The 18,026-nt window shown below is 48.3% G+C and overlaps 1 protein-coding gene across 3 annotated transcripts in view; it reads left to right on the plus strand.

Moving 5' to 3' along the window:
* GAB3 (GRB2 associated binding protein 3) overlaps positions 1-18,026 on the plus strand; it is a 67,056-nt gene that overhangs the window by 33,469 nt on the left and 15,561 nt on the right. For all 3 annotated transcript variants that reach the window (XM_086619574.1, XM_086619575.1, XM_086619576.1), the window contains exon 2: positions 12,398-12,701. In XM_086619574.1, the coding sequence (XP_086475700.1) occupies positions 12,398-12,701 (304 nt within the window). The remainder of the gene's footprint in view (positions 1-12,397; positions 12,702-18,026) is intronic.

The raw sequence follows: 18,026 nt of genomic DNA on the forward strand, positions 1-18,026 counted from the left end.
ATGTCTGGCTTCGGCGGAGCATCTGAATCACACAGCGCTCTTTCCAGTTTGAGACTGGAGAGACCCAATTTCTTGAATCGTGTTTCTGTGACAAACACGGACCTTTCCAAACTCCAGCTTATTTCGTCGTAATTCGTTTGTTTGCTGGTCGTATTCCGACAGCCCTCGCAACGTGCCAGACACTCTCCGCTCCCGCAGGAGCCGTGGCAGCCTGCCCGTGGCACCCGGCCTCGCTGGGAGTGTGCCCAGGAGCCAAAATCCCCCACTGGCTCTGCTCCGCGTTGCTGTAAGAGCCGGTGGGTGTTTGTGCCACGGGCTACCTGTCCTCCCCAGGCATGGCCAGGCTAACAGCTAGGAGGAGAGCCCACCTTTTCCCAAAACAGAGTCTTTTACTGCGCCTGAAGCCACCAGTAGGTGTTTGTTCTCTGGCTGGAGAAAATTCAGTGTGGAGGGCAGCCTGTGTGTAACCCGCAGAAACCAGGCTAGACCCACATCTTCTGATGTGGTCGATAGAGAGGCTTCTCATCACTCCAGAGGCAGATTTTCTTTATTCAGAGAATTCCTGCATATTGTGTTTCCATTTTGGGGAATCTTTGCATTTCTCAGAGCTTCCTGTCAAGAGGAGGACCTGGCCCCCTCAGAGCAAACGGGAGCTTTGCCATTTGCATCAGTGGAGTTTAAATGTCACCGCAAAGGCCGGGTGGTTCCCGTGGGACTGTTCCAAGCCAATACGTAGATCCCAGCAGAGATCTTCAGAGTCTGTACAGCTGGGAGCGTGCAGTGAAATCAGTGTCCCCCTCCACATGCCTAAACCCAGAGCTCATCTGGGTACTAGATAGTTACTATTACAATATTGGACCTATTTCTATTTTTCTTTCTATCTTTGTACGTATGTCCAGAAAGGTTTGTTCTTATTTTCGACGAATGTAACCTGCTTTCTAAGACAAGTCCTCCCACACGTGCGCCTCCTCCCTGTTTTTCTACTTGCCTCCTGCACACTTCCTTTCTCCAGGCAGTTTTAGGAGTGAAATGAAATGCAAAGGTCAAAGCCTTTGCAGCACGTAGCCGTGAATTCAATAAGGATTTCGAAAAGAACAGTCCAGATTTGGCCCAAAGTGGACGTGGAGGATATGGCTTTTTACTCCTGTGCGCACCACGCTGGGAGATCAGCTGAGCCAGACCCTGAACGCGGGTTCGTTCCCCTGCGTTGAACCAGATTGTTATGATCAGGCAAAAGTGTTGCAGCGTAAACATCTGCGGCTTTTATTCTGCTCCTGCTGGCTACTCTGGTTTCCTTCATCAGGTCCGACGGCGTGTTGTTGAAGGGTTTAGCTGAAAAAAATACTAAAAGCAGTGTTGTGGTCCCCTACTAGAAGAGTCACTTTGCCCAATTTCCTGTTTATGTTCCTTCTCTTCGGAGCCGTCGCATCATGTGAGCACAGACAGTTATAGATAGGCTGCGTGACTGTTGCTGACCTCACACCACATGTTCAGCTAACAAGGTGAAACAGCAAAATTTGTGCCGTTTGTGTAAAGAATACTGAGAAAGCTGCCAGTTCCAAGTAAAATAGAGGGAGAGGGACTCCCGATAGCCCGAGGCAGGGCGCAATCTCCAGGCAGTTCTTTCTGGTCTTTAACTGCTTCGCACATCTGTATTTACATCGTGCTTGCGAGTTACTAGAAAGGGGATTAGCCCCAACTCTATTTCTTTCCTTAGCGAAGCAGGTTTGGAGTCCTTCCATAAAAGCTATTAGTTTAGTAAATTTGCTCGAAATTTGTCCAAACTTCAGTCCCTTCGGTATGTACATTTTCCTATACTTGCTTCCAAAAATGACCGAAAACTCCCGTGACTTAGCTAGCTTCAGTTATCCAGCAGATGATCATACCCAACATTTGTATTTCAGAACTGTTGTTTTTTAAACAACCTGGGAGCAACCTAATTTTTATTAAGATCTCAAGGATCTGTGCAGAGCCTTCAAAAAATCCTTTAAGATTATGGGTTCAGTGGCACTTTTCCCACTAAGAAAATGAAGTTAAGTTGTTAAATCCAGGAAGACCTATGTCAGTGTGTTAATTTCTCCTTTCTCCCTGGTTTCAACTTCTTTTTTTTCTGTATAAAGCCCAATCCTGCGTTCTGAGAAATCGGAATTTTGTTTTCTAACTGACCGGAGGAGTGTCACTAAGCCAGGTCGTTTTCCATCCATCGAACTCTGCTGCCTTAAACAGGTAAATAAGGATTTTGGATGGAAAAGTTGCCCTGTAGATTGGTCGAAGCCAAGCACACAGATGTGAGCGCATACCTGTGGGTGTACGGATGAGCATCCTGGTTATCAGGAAGACAGCGTAACTTCAGAGGCAGGTGTATCCCTCTGACAGGTGAAAGAATCACAACATATGTGGCATGTAATGATCATGTACCAGTTGTCAAGTGCTTTAGGATTTAAAGGTGAAAAAAAAGCACTCCAGAAATTTAAGCTGCTTTTAGGATGATAATAATAATGTCATTTTAGATACTACACATAAACATGCTGTGAGGGAATATGGAACTAAAACTCTTGGCTAGCTGGCGAGGCTGTAAACATCCTCGTGTAAGGAGTCCTGCCTGTAAGTCTTCACTGTCAGGGAGCTTAAACGCCTGCAAAAATGTAGCAACAGTCAGAAGGTGTCATTTGGGGGGCAGCTTAAAGGAATTAATGTTTCACTGTGCCCGCCCTAGGGAAGGAAAATATGTGCCGGAGGAGAGGAGGGCTCTGGGTGGGAGCAGATCCTTGAATGGCTTTAATCACATCAGTGCTGTCTTCTGCTGCTGCGACCTCTACGCAGAGCTGCGACCTATTTTACATCCCCATTACAAGTGAAAAAGACAGACAAAATGAAACAGAAAGGAGAGTATGAGGATGCTCACGATGTGCGTCAACATCCACTCCCGGCTGCCCCTGCAGTCTCATACCCCCCATCCGGCATTGCAGCTGCTCAGGCTGCAGCGTGCAGGGATCCAGGCGGGACACGGTCAAGGCAGGGGCAAGGCCAGCTGGCCAAATTCGGCTTCCCCCCACCTGGGGCTTTTGCTCACCCATTGCAGGCTCATTTCGACAAGAGCTGGTGGCCCAGTGGAAGCACCGGCAGCCCGAGCTGGGGGTGGCCAGCCCATGGCCAAGGCTGTTTTAAGAGCATTATGGCTGCCTGGGCTCTGCCCTACCTGGAAGCTTTCTGAGCTTGTGTGGATGGATCTCACACCACAATTGGCTTGCTTTTCCTTAGCCTGAATTTTCATCGGTTCTCCAGATCCCTTTGGGTGCTGCTCTATAATGATGCAGAGACACAAAAATTTTGGTTGCCTCCTGAAAGCATGTGAATCTTTACCATCTTGTTAGTTCCAATGAAACACAGCCAAGCACAGTGGGGGAGTTGTTACTTTATTTGTTTATTAATACCAACTGTGTCTCTTTACTGGCACCCTGCAGATGCTGTCGAGGTTGCTGGCCAGCCCCGGTCGCTTGGTGCTCCTGACAAACCCCACTCGGCCACAAGCCTCTCCCTGGGAGGTGCAGCCCTCCAGGGCACAGCTGGGTTTCTGCCCCATGCTGGCAGTTAGCTGTAATTTCATAATGACTGATCCTTATGCTTTCTATAAATGAGCTCAAAGGGACCTGCACATATTTGCACATATATGTTAACGAGAAAAGCTCCCAGCTTTCAGCATCACTGCTGTCAAACTAGGAGGAAGAATAGGGAAGCCATGCCCTGGGCTGGCAGTGGGGACGGGAGCTTATTTACTTCAGGCTTGTGTCAGGATTTCACTGTTAAATGAATCCACCGAAAAAGGATTGGCATCCTGCTGTTCCTTCTTTGGAGTTGTGTTGCTATGGATTTCACAGGTAAGGCTTTATCAGCCCAGAGGCATTTCCATAGCTGCAGGACACTAGGAAGTGGTGAGCTCTGTGAAGCACTGGTGGGAACAGCCTGGTCCTGCCTGCACCATATGCTGCAGGGCACGTGAAGCTGTGAAGCCATTTGACACATTTCAGTCCCCCGAAGTGACATGGACCCACGGTGTTTTTCTGGTGCGGTAGGGTGTGGTGTAGCTCAGATCGAAGCCGGGGAATTCTTCCCCGTAGCAGCATCTTGTAGGATGAGGTGCCCCATCAGCATCTTCCCCTGCAAAGCTCAGGGACCCATCCAGGCAGCCTGACCGCAGCACCCACATTTCTTTTCTGCGGGAGGATCCCTTGAGACCCACCTGCCGAGAGCCATGGGGAAAGCAAGGAGAGCCCCTTCAGCCAGCAGCATCTTATCAAGCAATTCCTACGTGCACGAGGAGCGAGGTGATGCTCTGTCAATGGGCCAGTGTCCTCAGAGGAAACCTGTAATCAAAATGTTTGTGAGAAGCACAGTTCTCGTTTCTTCACTGCTCTTACTAAAGGATGAGGGACATGAGTGAAATGACATTTCTTCATCCAAATGTCTGCTTCCTTCTTCCTTCACCAAAGTACAGTGGTGTTATTATTAATTTTACTTTCAGAACTTGTTTTTTTATCTTCTATAAGGTTTTTAAGAACTTAGAACTCCCAAGTTTTTGGGTCACTATGACTTTGACCTTTCATGCCCAAACAAACCCATTAGCTTTAAAAAGAATTTGCTTGTTTATTAAATAGTAGTGACTCATTCTGTTGCAGATGTTTGTATATGTAAAGCACCATAAATATTATGGATTAGAATGTAGACCGGGCAATGAGAATGTGTGTAGATTAGCAGGCAACATATTACTCTGGGACATTTTTTCTTTTTTTTTTTTTTACTGTGTGTCATTTTTTCTTCACAAACTACAGGTTTCTTTTTGTGAGAAACAGAAACAAAGGAAACCTCCCCGCTTCTACAGGACGTCATCTCAGATGCTTTATTACAAAGCTTTCATTGCACTTGCAGTGCAGGAAATTTTTTGGTTAGCGTTTTTAGTCAATTAATTTATCTGTATCACCTTGAAAGGAAGAAGGTATTTCCCCTTCCACTATGCACCCATCGCATCTCCACCGAGGAAGACTCACGCTGACTTTCTTGAAATAAGATTCATTTCGAGTCATACTGAAACTACCACAATCAGAAAGACAAGTGACTCAGTAAATGACTCACAACTTCATGTGCTCATGGAAATATAGTGTTAGACTGTAGTCTGTCCTGAACTCATGGTGTGATGGTCCTTTGCACAGGATGGTCTGTGTTGAAAATTGTTTGTATGGGAACACTGGTTAGCTCAGAGATTTTTCCCGCCATAGCTGAGCCCTTACCTTGAGCAAACAGAGCTGTAGTGGACATGAACAGGCAGGGGAAAGGAGAGCTGATGCCTTTGCAGCACCCATGGGAGTGCACCTCAGCTTCAGGCACCAAAGCAAAGGGAGAAAAAGTACTGCAGAAAATTTCACATTCTGTTCTCTAGGTTAAATAGAATTGCGTTTCTGTGGAGGCAGAGGAAGGCCCTAAGGGAGGAGTGTTCCTCTCCGAGAGTATTCCTCTCCGAAATTGAATATTTATTGATTTTTCTTTCCCAGCCATAAACCATGTGTTTCAGGCTCTCACTGCTGAAGAAGTTTGTGAGATCTGAGCAGAAAATAAGGGAAACCAGACAGCAAGGGAAACAAAATCCAAGAGAATCATTAAACCAGTGAGTGACGGGCAATGAGCTCAGCCGCCCCCAGAGCACTGCACGGGGACGCACTGGAAGGGACAAGCAGGCAGCCTCATTAGGGAGAGATTTATTATGCAAAGCTGATGGGAGCTGCAGACCAACAGCCACAACTGAAATAGCAAAACCATAACTCCAGCTGGGGGACAGGCTGGGTGGTTTAAGAAGTCTTTTTCATCTCAGATTTCTGCGAGTGAGTTGATCGAGCACTATTACCGAGCAATACAGGCTACAGAGCAGAAGGTGTGAGACCTTCTGCAAGGGTCTCGCAGCCCAGGGAGCACAACCTGCATGGAACTGGCCCTTTTCTCTTGGAAGACTGACACGAAGAGCTCCCAGCGGTGTCCTCGGCTATTTGAATGTGAGGATGCTTGCTGGGAGCTGGGCCTGACAGCTTCCCCCTTCCCAGTGCACAAGTCCCTCTTGCAGGGACCGTACTCTGCAGTTCCAACGCCTCCCACTCTGTGCACACAGGGGAAACTCTTAACTTATATGGTCTTAGTAGGCTTAGACATCCATCAGCTGCTTACAAACCTGTCTACATATGAATTTTAACTTCCTCTTTTAAGTAATTTATAGGAAATGCGATAAAGTTCCGCCTAATTTTTTTCCCCCAAAATATGTTTAAAAATTGTTCTTTAAAAAAAAATACAAGCTTTGAAAGCTTGTGTCTCAAGTGCTGGTACTTGAGCTGGTACTCAAGAGCTTTCGAACTCTTCTGTTAGTGGCAGACCTCCCCATAAGAGGCCTGGGGACGAGCACGTCCTTTGCCCAGAAGCTCGGCTCAAAGGCCACCAGGAGCCGAGGAATCAGTACACTCTGCTGTTCTCCTGCTTCCCCTTGCCATTCCCTTTGCTGCGTTCTGTAAAATGAAGATTATCCTCATGGGGGAGTCATAAGCATTAATTTAACTACTAAAGATTTTCAAGCTTGTTGGCTATTCTGTGTTTTGTTATTAAAACCAGAAAAAAAAATCAAAAACCCACAGAGCAAATTATATTCCAGGCCAGTTTACCTCATTTAGCTGGTATGTGCTGTAATGAATTATTTACATCTCAGATGTTGGATATTTTGTACGTACAAATGAAAACGTCGTCCTCAGAGAGAAGGTAAGCGATGAAGGTCCTTGGCTAAACCTTTCCCACGCAGGCGCTCAGCTCCCTGTTTTTTCAGCACATGATAGGATTGCTCGTGGCCTGTTTGGTCTGACGTTGCCATGGCGGAGCAAACGTTCGCGTATAATAGCAGCCCTTTTCAAACCTCACATCACTTATTCAGCAGAAGCAGAGACGTCAGATTGTGGAAGTAGCAATCGCTTTCTTAGAAACCCTACTGAAATGGGAACAGAGCTATTCCTCTTCCCTTCAGAAGTGGCTGTGGAATTCCCAAAATGAAAAATTCAGGAGCAAGAACTGAACACTGATAGCTTGTGTTGCACAGAGCAACATGCTGGCGTCCGACCAACGCTGCTGCAAATTCTTTCTTCCTTTTGGCACCAAACTATTCCGCTTACGAAGGGCAGATGAAAATTGTTCTAGATTTATGTTGGCTCTTGTCTGATTGTGGTTGTGCTTTTCTGATAAAGCCTGCTCTCTAATGCCAACGAAGCTTTGAAGGACATGTAAACGTATCATCATCGTATCATTCCTTCATCAAGAAGGAACTAGTTTCAAGAGGCCCCAAAATTAATGTTTCTTCTGGACGTGTAGATCCTTTCCATGGTGTAAATGAGAAGGCTATGCTGAATCCTAGGAATCAGTTCCTGTTTGAGTGTATAGGTTACTTCATCTCAACCATGGAAGCGCAATCTCTCACCCTTAAATTTTTGCAAATTCTTTTGTGAATTTGGCAGTGTGTGCAGCTCCAGACTAAATTTTGTCAGATATTATTGGCTCTGATCAGCTGAAATAAGTCCCTTCTCGCCGTAGCCCTGCCACTCCAGCCCTGCTGGCTCCTCGGCTGACCCCACCAGCCTCAAGCTGCTGTGGAAGCTCAAAGGTGCTCCCAGCCTGGCACCAGCACCCTGCAGCAAACACAGGAACTGGTCCTCTGGGCACAGGCTCACGGTAGTAGCAACTGTGCCTTACAAACCATGAGAAGGAGGGTATTGCAGCAGCACAGGGTGCAGGTTGATCATGCACACAGTGCTGCCCAGGACTGGAGGGAGCAGGGAGCAGAGCTCCTTGCTGTACCACGAGGTGCTGGCACAGCGCACCCTTCCCCAGCAAGGGGTCCATGAGCCATGAGGAGCCCACTCCGGCTCCAGGCAGGCGCTCAGTGCCGTGTGCTGTGGTGCTGGCACAGGCACAGCTTCTGTATTGGGTGGGTGATGGGGAAGGAGAAGAAGGCACATGCCACACCACACCTCGTCTGTGAGCGAAGGTCATGCTGCAAAGACAGAAACAAGGGATGACAGGAAGAACCATGACAGGGGAAGGAGGAGGCAGCCTTGTGACCGGTAAATGCTAAAAAGAAAACCGAGAGTGTACAACTATGTAAAAACCCACCAGGTTCTGCCATGGGGCTGGGGTGGGCACTGGAGAGGAGCTGCCATGGGGCACGACTGCCTGCCTTGGAGGGCAGGGGCTATGAGGTGCCAGGCACCCTCTGTGCCTCTGGCCCGGGGCTGAGGAGCCCTGGCCCCGGCTCCGGCAGAGTGCACTGCGCAGTACGCAAGCTGCCTGGGTCCCTGCGAGCTAGAAGCTGCTGCCACTGTCTTGTCTGGCCAAGGTCTGCCACAGCTGGGCTCCCAGCAACTCCAGCGTGCTGCATCCCTTTCCCCTGGGGAAAGGAGACATTGCTCACTGCTCATTGCAGGCAAATGCCAGGAAAATGAGGAAAGGATATTTGACTCTTGGAGGTAAGAGCCTTATGCTGAGAGGCAAACCCCTGCTTTGCCTATGGCACGGGGCAGGGCGAGTCGTGTGTATTGGCAATGTCAAACCTGTTTGTGTCCGTTTGCAGGCAAGCTGCAAGTGTCTCAAAAATTCGGCACGTTGTACATTCAGCATTGTAGGATAAGTAAAACTGTTCTGGAGTACAATATTTTGTGAGTAAAGGCACATATTAGTGAAAGTTTCAGAATGGAAATGAGCCATTGAGGGGAGACAGTGGTGGGACTGGATATGTTAAATGGGAGAAGAGGTAGAAAAGATGGTCCTTCAACATGCAGGTAGCTGTGTCAGTAGGTGATGCCGCTTTCCTCCTAGAGAGTGGAGGAATAAAAAAGAAGCCTGGAGGGGTGAGGTGCAAGTGCATTGTGTGCATGGATGTAGTTCGATGGTACAACAAAGCTGATGTTAACAGCAAGCACCGAGGGATGAGCTGGTCCCATCTTCTCCCACTCTCCTACCCCTCTCTGGTGCTGGCCTGTCTGCACCCAGGTGAGGCTGGGGCACCGAGCTGACAGTGCTCCCCATTTCCCCATGTGGGATGAGGCAATTTCCTCTGGTTTTGCCCCCTGACATGGCTCCCTTTGGTGGCAGGAAAGGAGCAGCCCTGGCACAGGGCAGCAGGTGAGCTTGCCAGGCAGTGCTGGCAAACTCCCCATCGGCCAGGCTGCACCATCACCCTGCACCGCTGCCACCCTGCCCTGCTGCCACCCTGCCATGGCACCCACACTAACTTCAGGGGGGGTTTAGTGCTTAAAAGGCTTTGGAGATCTGTGAGTGCTGATTCACCTGCACTGCTGACTCAGGCTGTGCCTATTTAAAGGCTGCCATCCATCAGGGCCTCTCCCTCCCCTCGGTTCCAGGTCCAGAGGTGGGTCGGAGGCACAGGCAGGGTATTTGCTCTGATCCCTGCAAGATACCACCGTCGGTTTCAGAGAATGTTGATATTCAGGGCAATTAACGGCGGCAGACAAGGACTTCCAGCTTGTCTGAGCTTGCGGTATGACTAAAGGGCTGTTCCTCTGTCCCTCTCCGCCCCCCACCTTCCTGCAGGTTTCCTGCAGCTCATGTGTTACCCCCACGAGAAAAAATGACGGTTTTCAGCTGGATGGGGAGCTGGCTGGCTGCACAGGCCCTGCAACGAGCCGGGGAAAGGCAGCGAGAGCAGCCGTGCGGGAGATGGAGAGGGGAGGCCCACCCTTCTCAAGGGCAGTGCAGAGGCTGGCAGCTGGCTGGCATTATTTCCCTGCAGCCCTGTTTTCACAGCTGCCCAGTTATGATGGCTAGTGCCGTGCCGTGCCATGCCATGCCATGCCATGCCATGCCATGCCATGCCATGCCATGCCATCCCATCCCATCCCCTCTCATCCCCTCTCCTCCTGTCTTGGCTTGCTCATGTACAGGTGATTCCCATCCAATTTCCATCAGAAGGAACCAAGCGTATTTAAGCTGCAGGGCTGGCAGCCTTGGGAAGAGGAGGAAAAAGTGGCCTTGTGGTCTTTGGGGAGAGCTGAGGGCTTCTTCCCCTCTGTTTTAGCAGCCTGCTTCCCTGGGAGGCCAAAGGAGCAGGTCTTGTTTGGCTTAGACTTCCTGAAGCATTTCCCTTTTGTTGTTTAGGGGTGAGAGTGCGTTAGGGGATGTGACCTTTCTGTCCCGGTGCGTCTGTGGGGTGTGCATTAGGCCTGTGCGGCACTTGGATTGCAGGTGGTAGAGATGTGGACTCATTCTGGGACTATACATGTGAGATACCTGCTGGGCTGTGTTCCACTGTTAAAGCTTGCTAGTCAGGAAAGTGTTTTCTCCATTAAATGTTTTTCCTTTGTTTCTATTTCCTTTTGAGGGGTGTTCTTTTTTCCTGGCTGCCACAAAATTAGACTTGTCTGAGATATCTCGGTAATCTGTTATCTCTAGATCCTTTCAACAGACACCAAATCACTTTCAAACCTCAACAGGTCACAGGGCAAGACTTAATTTTCTTTGTTTAATACGCTTTGCACCTCACCTCTGCTTCCTGTTTATTCCTGATGTGGCCCCTTCTCTGAAAACCGCTCCTTTACACAGGCTGATACGTGCTTGTTCAGCCTTGCAAGAGCTCCCTCTATGATATTTCATTCTCTGGTCCCTTTGTATTATTTTTGAAGAATCTTTTGCTTTCAAAATCGATTAAGGTACTGCCAGGCTGAGCAGACTTACTTCTAGATAAATTTTTGGATGAATATCAACAGACTGTGAAAAGCTTGCTGCACTGCAAGAAAGTCTCTTTTGAGTAAGAGAAGAAGAAGAAGGAAAAAAAGCCTTTTCTTGACAAATGATTGTTGCTATTTCTTGTTGATCATTTTAGCTATCACCATGCGCATGGGAACTCAGCGTCAGCAAAATCTGTAGTGCCTGTATTGATCCTAAACTGTGCCAGTAAGGGCTCTTACATCTTAGTGAAAACATCCTGAACTCAGTTATTTTGTCTTAGGCCGAGTGAATGGTTGGCTGTCTTTAAACTGACAGACAGATCCCCTCTTTGCAAGATGAGTATGATTTTTAACTCTTAACACAAGCTATTACCCAGATTCATGTCATTGTGACAAGTCATTTTGCAAAGAGCACTGAGTAAGATTCAGGTAGAGAGGATGTGGTCGTTGCTGTTCAGATGTTTCTTTAATGAACTTTTAACTCTTACGAAGGCAATTAAAACAGCCAGTGCTGTACAGCTGTTGCAGGTACCTGGGCAGTGCATGAGCCCCTGCGCCTTTCTCGGGCTGCCATCAGAGCTGGGGCAGCCGCAGCCTTAGCTTCAGCTGCTCCCTGGCAGCCACCCAGGCCTTGTTGGTTTGGGCATGACTTTATCCAACACAACTGTTTTTTATGGAGTTTGGTAAGCGTGAATCTCCTAATGTCTTATTTCAGCTTTTCCCTGTGTAACAGAGCTGGGGGTGGATTTCTTCTGGCCCTCAGAGTAAGTGTGTTGGTGACAGCTGTAATCAACACACAGGCACTTATACTGTTAATGAACAAAAACAGCTGCTGGAAAAAAGGGAAAATATGTTATTTTATTCCTCGAAACTTGCATGTAGCTTTATAAAGTGATGCTGCATCTTAGTCCTGCCAGGACTTCATTTAAGCCTGTGCGGGACCCATACCTTCAGTCACAGGGGTCTCAAAGGCATCAGTGCCTACCAGGTTTGGTTTGGGTTGACGGTCACTTGAACCAGCGCCTGTGTAAATAGACATCCTTCTGAAAAGTTTGGACGTTTTCTGTTTAACTTTTTAGCACTACAACTCCCCTAAGGTTTATTCTGGGTTTTCAGAAGTAACTGGCAGCTCATTAACAGCTTTTTATTAGCACTGAAATCCATCTGAGGGAAGCTGCACAGGTCATCTGGAGCCCTTGGCTTTGCTGGGCAAAAGGTGTTTGTTGCCAGATACTAGCTCATGTACTGCATCACAGGGCGCAGTCCTAGATGTTTTCGTTTCACAGAGAAAAATGTGTTATAGTCTCTTCTATCGATGAGATAGTATCTCATCATTTCTGATCATTTCAAGAATGAGATGAAGATGGTATCTCAAGTATCTGATCATTTCAATTACACCATGCTGGCAGGCTGAGGCTGAGAAGAGGGGAGAAATCTTGTTCCTCTTGTCCTCCAAAGCGTCAGCTCTCTGCCTTTTTTCCTATTATAAATGCAAGCTGATAGCAAGCACTTCAAATCAAAGTCACAATTTGGCCAGCTTATCAAAACGACTATAAAACCTGACAGAAAAAAAGCACGTGTGGGCTGGTTGATATATGATGTGGCTGGCACTAAAAGGGCCCTGTTTGTGCTATTTGCAGGCATGGCGGAAGCGCTGGTTCGTGCTGCGCAGAGGCCGCATGAGCGGGAACCCGGATGTGCTGGAGTACTACAGGAACAACCACTCCAAAAAGCCCATTCGGATCATCGACCTCAACGAGTGCGAAGTGCTGAAGCACTCGGGGCCCAACTTCATCAAGAAGGAATTTCAGAACAACTTTGTCTTCATTGTGCGGACCACCTACCGCACGTTCTACCTTGTGGCCAAAACTGAGGAGGAGATGCAGATCTGGGTGCACAACATCAGCCAGATCTGTAACTTTGGACATCTAGACGATGGCACAGGTAGATTCATGCTCATGGTTGTCTTGCGGGTTGGAAGGTTCCTCCACAGCAGCACCCGGGGTGAGAGGAAGCATGGACCTCACTGCCAGGCTGGGCTGGGCAGGTGTTGTGGGACTTTGTTTCCTATAGCTCCACATAGCTCTGAGATGCTGCTGAACCCTGGTTTGAAAGTTATCAGAGATCTCACTACTGCTGGGTAGAAATAATAGCTGGCTGCTTGGTCTCACTTTGATGAAGCAGTTCCTGCTGGAATAAACAGCAGGTCCTTAATAAGAAAAGGTACTGTTTATATGAAAAGCTGACTGAGTGTTATCTTCTGGGGTTGTTTATTTCATTACATGTCTCATATTTATTTAGTTAGGCTTAATGTAAGACACCTGTTCCAGGAAAGTGTCCTGCAAAACTCACATTTTCTCAGGCTCTGCTGGATGTGGAATGTGCACAGACTTGGGTGTATATGCACATACATAAATCAATGACAAAAATACTGAGCTGTCTTAGTCTATTAATGAGAAGAAAAATAAAGAAAAAGCAGAGGATAGGGAAGTGTTAGAAGTGTGTGTCTAGACTTAAGAGATGGTCCTGCCAGGGAAGCATGAAGTCAGCCTGTTTTGCCAGGACCTACACCTGTATAGACTCAGCAGAGTGAGTTTTTTGGAAAGCTTCCAAGAATTAACCACTCCAAGATGAATGTAGCCGGTAATTAAAGTCAGGACCTGTATCATCATTAACTTACCTTTCGAATGAGACAATCGGGCTCAGATAACAGCAATCTGTCTTTCCCTTGACATTTCCAAGGGGCAGATAGAGCAGCAATTTGAGAGCTTCATAGGAAGTGAGTCTGAACGAAGTCCTTTGCTGTGATAAAAGGCAGTGCAAGAGCAGAAGAGGGTGGGGATGGAGGGACTCGATCCCAAGGGCAGTAGTGTGTTTGGGGGTATCATAGTGTGGCCAGACAGATTGTCATGCCGTGATCCCTGTGCTCGGACTGCTACTGGTGTCTGCAACTGCCACATGGCCATATCGTTAGTTGTAACTTGAAAGGAAATGAAAGGCTGTGGTGGGATGTTTTATTTTATTCTGTCCTGGTTCCTGGCCTTCTTTAATCGTCTCTTCAGTAGTTTATTGTGAGGGTAAATGGCAGTGGAAAGAGCACCACAGTGATCCTGTAATAAATGTGATGTCTGCTCCTTTCCCATTCGCTTTAGAGACCACCAAGAAAACCTGCTGACATATTTTTATGTGCCAGTACAAACTGCCCACGAATGCAACTTGCAAACTAGAGCTGGTAGCTTGGAGAGATTGGAGTCAGTAGCCCTTTAGACCTTGGATGTGATTAGGGATATTCAGTAACCTCCTTCCAACTGATCTGCCTTTGTTGACACTGAGATGTTGCTCTTGCATCGCTACATCTGGTGCAGTATTATTTTAGATATAATTTTACCAGTTACTCTGAAATGAAGGTAAGTCTTTCCATGCAAAACAGAAAAGAGAAAAATAATTTTTGTGTCTCAAATGTATATGCAGACTTCTGTGGCACTGTGTTGAGGATGCGCATAGGCAGATGTGATCTGTGACAGAGTTGCTAAGGCAGCAGCTGTCCCCAGGACAGATGCATTTATACTGGGAAATAGCTGCTCTGTTATGCTGGTACAGCACAGCACTGCTTGTAAGACTTACACATGAGCAATACTCAGAGTGTTACACAGTGGTATTTCTTGCCCAGCAAAGATTGCCAGTGTAGACACTGATGGACGAGAAGTGACAACTCTTGGTGCGAGAGTTGGGAAAGCTGACATCCCAGCTTTCCACTCCGTTTGAGGCAGATGTTATCCCCCAAGAAGTTCAACAGTGCAGAGCATTTGCCTTGGTTCAGTATAAAGCCTGGCACCCGAACTTGCAGCCCTCATCACAGACCGTGTTAAGCCAAGCTTTCAGACGTGCGCTCGTCGTGTCTCTGATGGCAAATAGCTCATAAGAGCTTCCATTTATCCTGCAGTTCGTGCCAATGAGGTCAGGTCAGGGATGTATTGAGGTCAGGCTGCAGGGCACCTACAGATACTCTGATTTAATTCTGCACAGTTCCACAGGTTGCACATCCCATTTCAAACAGTTGCTAATTGCTTCAGCTTTTTGCAAGCACCTAAATCCCCCAAGAACCTGTAGGTTTAAACAAATTACCCCTAAAAATTAACATAAGAAGAGAAAAGCTCTATTAAATGCCATGCGCTTTTTTAGCTTGAATGCTACTATGTTAAAAAAATCATCGTCCCTGAAATGAATCATCAAAAGAAAGACACATCAATTGCAGGAAACTTTATAAAGCTGTTCTGTGTATTAAAATGAATCTCAAAGCCAATATTGTGAAATCAATCACTCTTTATCCTTGCATCTCTGAGAATTTGCTGTGACTTTGAGGCCAAAACCAAATCTGCTGCTTTCTCCGCTTAATGCACAGAAAGTGCAGCCGCAGGCTTACACAGGGACTCAGCCGTAAACGCTGTCCTGTTCTTCCCAGTTAGTCCCTTCCAGTAGCCAAGAACAGCCGGGTCCTGGTCATCAGCGGCCTCCGGTGTGACATGTGAGCAGCCAGAGGCAGACCCAAGTGAGCAGAACTGCGGCCGGCCCCGCCAGGACAGCTTTTGAGTCAGCGAGAGACGGAGGCGAAGCGCGAGCTCCAGGCAGATGTCAGGAAGCACCTGGGAGGGCGGCTGTCGGGAAGGACTTGCCAGCAGCCACCATTGCGCCGTGGCACTCGGCTGCCACGAGAAACTGTGCTGCTGTACTGAGAAGGACGAGGGGGCTGGCACCTTTTCCAACCAGTTCTATTTCTGCCTCTAGCGAAGGCTCCCAATGGAGGAGTCGTTCCCCAGTCTCACCGGACCTGTGGTCACACAGGGGGTCGGAAGGAGGCTTGGGCCAAGTGGCAGGGCACAGGAGGGGAGGGGATGAAATGAGGTGGTTATGGCATATCATGGGCACACTCTATCCCATATGCAGGCTGAAACCGTGAGTAATTGACACAATGCAATATAGCAGCATTTCGTTGGAGAAACTGCTGTGAAAGTTGTTTAGCCTTTTTCATGAGGAAGCCTTGCTTTTAAAGATGGTAGCTGTGCCTTGAATGCTCCCCCAGGAAGCCTTGGCAGGCAGCTCAGCCTAAGAGCAACTTTTGGTCTTGGATTCCCTCTTCACTTCTTCTGCGGGCTCCAGGTATTGTTCCACATCCTATGTGAATGCCTTGCTCCTTCTGGATGCAGCCCTTACCTGAAGGTCCCTGCGGATCTCCATCACTTCATGCTGCTCTACTCTCTCCCACAGCACCCAGGGCCACAGTGGAGCCTGATGTCCTTGGGGAGATCCCCTCATTGGTCCTTTCCCTGAATGCTTCATGGACCAGGACACTGCCAGGGTCACCCTAAGTGACAGGTTACCCTTGAGTCTCTCTTGGCTGCTGGATTAGAGCATTTCTGCTCCTCTACTTCTCCCTCACCTTCAGTTACTGTGTTGTTCACACCCATCCTTGCCCATTGCTGGGACCTTCTCCCTTTCTGCCTGTTCCTCTGATGGTTTCTTTGCCTTCTTAAATGTCTCTCTCTTTTTTTTTTTCTTCTGCCAATGTGCACAGACCCTGCCATGGCATGGAGATGGTTTGATTCCCCAGGACCTTGCTGCAGCCACACTGGGGAACATCTCCCCCAGCCAGGACAGCGTGCTGGGAGCAAGGGGAGCCGGGAGCACCACACTGAGGGGTTACCTGGAGGGACTGTGCTCTTGCAGAGATGCTTTCTCCTGAGTGTCTTCACTTTATTTCCCCGCTCTGTTCCCATACAAAGCAGGGCAGGCAGCATCCTGCCAGGCTTGCTCACAGCAGCGCCTGGCTCTTGTCCAGAAGTTCAGGGAAGATGTGACAGCTCCTCCCAGCCGGTGCTGGAGGACAGGCACTGCAGCAACTCCACACTCCTCTCTCAGTAGGAGGAAATCCCTTCTTGGCTGCACGGACTCAAGGCTGCTCTTTTATGTCAGGCTCTGGCCCCTGGCCAGGCGGGCTGGGTGGCATTTTACCTCCTTGGTATGGCCGTGCAGCCTGATGGGGGTTGATGTGAGTAAGACCCCCTCTATTTCACTGTATCCCTGCAGTGCTGTTGCACCGTAACAATTTTTGGGGAGTGAGCTGGGGTCTGTAGCAGGAGGGAGAAGCCTTCTGTACCTCCAAGCAATGGCCCTGCATTGACGGGGAAAGTCACCGCCGAGGATTGCATCCTCGGCGGCGACTTTCCCCGTCAATGCAGGGCAGAGATTTTTTTGAGTCAGTACCCACCAAAGCAGTTATTTTGGCAGCTGAAGCTGCCCGCTGTCTCTCTGGCCAAGGGGAAGGCAAGCACCAAACCTATTCTCTGCCTTCTCTTGTGGAAAATAGCCATGCATAATTTATTCCACCCAGCTGCTGCCGCGGTACCACTTTAATGCATGCTGATTCGGTTACCAGCAGAGCTGGCAGGGACAGGGACAGTCTGTCAGGAGCTGGCTACAGGGCCCTGAGCCCTTGAAGGTTAGAAAAGGGCAGGTCTGGGCTGTCCCCATCCCTCCCTCCCGCTCACAACAGTGGCCATGTGGGCTGCAGCTCACAGCCTTTCCTGATGGGATAATCTGTGGCTAAACCCTGTGAGTACCAGATGGAGTTCAGGCCTGTTCGTTCTGTGTGTTAATAATCCAGAATGTCATTCATTTCTCTTTCTTATGCATTGTGGTGGTTTTTAGGTTTTTGTGTTGTCTTTTTTTTTTTTATAAAAAAAAAAGTGGTCAGATGGTGGTGTGAACATGCTTTTCTGAGATCCCTATGGAGTTGCCCGGTGCCTATTTGATCATCTTAAGCTTACAAGACAGGTCTCTGAGTCCAAGATTTGAAAGGAGAGTTACTGTCTGAGCCAGCACAATGAACAAGACAAAAGTTATTTTTCAGATGGGAAAAATAGCAGAGCCTCCAGCTCTACTCTGCAAATGTGAAACCCTGTAAAAACCCTTCCAGGTGCTCACTGCTGAAATCCCACTGCTATAAACACCTGCTCAAAATTAAGCAAACGCTTTACTGAAGCTCAAATTTAAGCCCATGCTTATGAGGTGCTTTGCTGACCTGGGGTGCACCACTGCACCAGACCTCCAAAGCTAACAGGAGCAAGCAGCAGTGAGTCAGTACTGGTAGGTGCGAAGGAGAGAGAGATGGCTCCCTCTCCAATTTAAAGGGATGAGGTGTGGGGTAGTGCAGGGAGAAAAAATCAGCTGGTTTAGTCTTCTGACTGAGACCAGAAAGATGACGGGGCTGGT

Source organism: Tauraco erythrolophus, chromosome 13 (genome assembly GCF_009769465.1).
Source record: "Tauraco erythrolophus isolate bTauEry1 chromosome 13, bTauEry1.pri, whole genome shotgun sequence".
Classification (NCBI taxonomy): Eukaryota; Metazoa; Chordata; class Aves; order Musophagiformes; family Musophagidae; genus Tauraco; species Tauraco erythrolophus.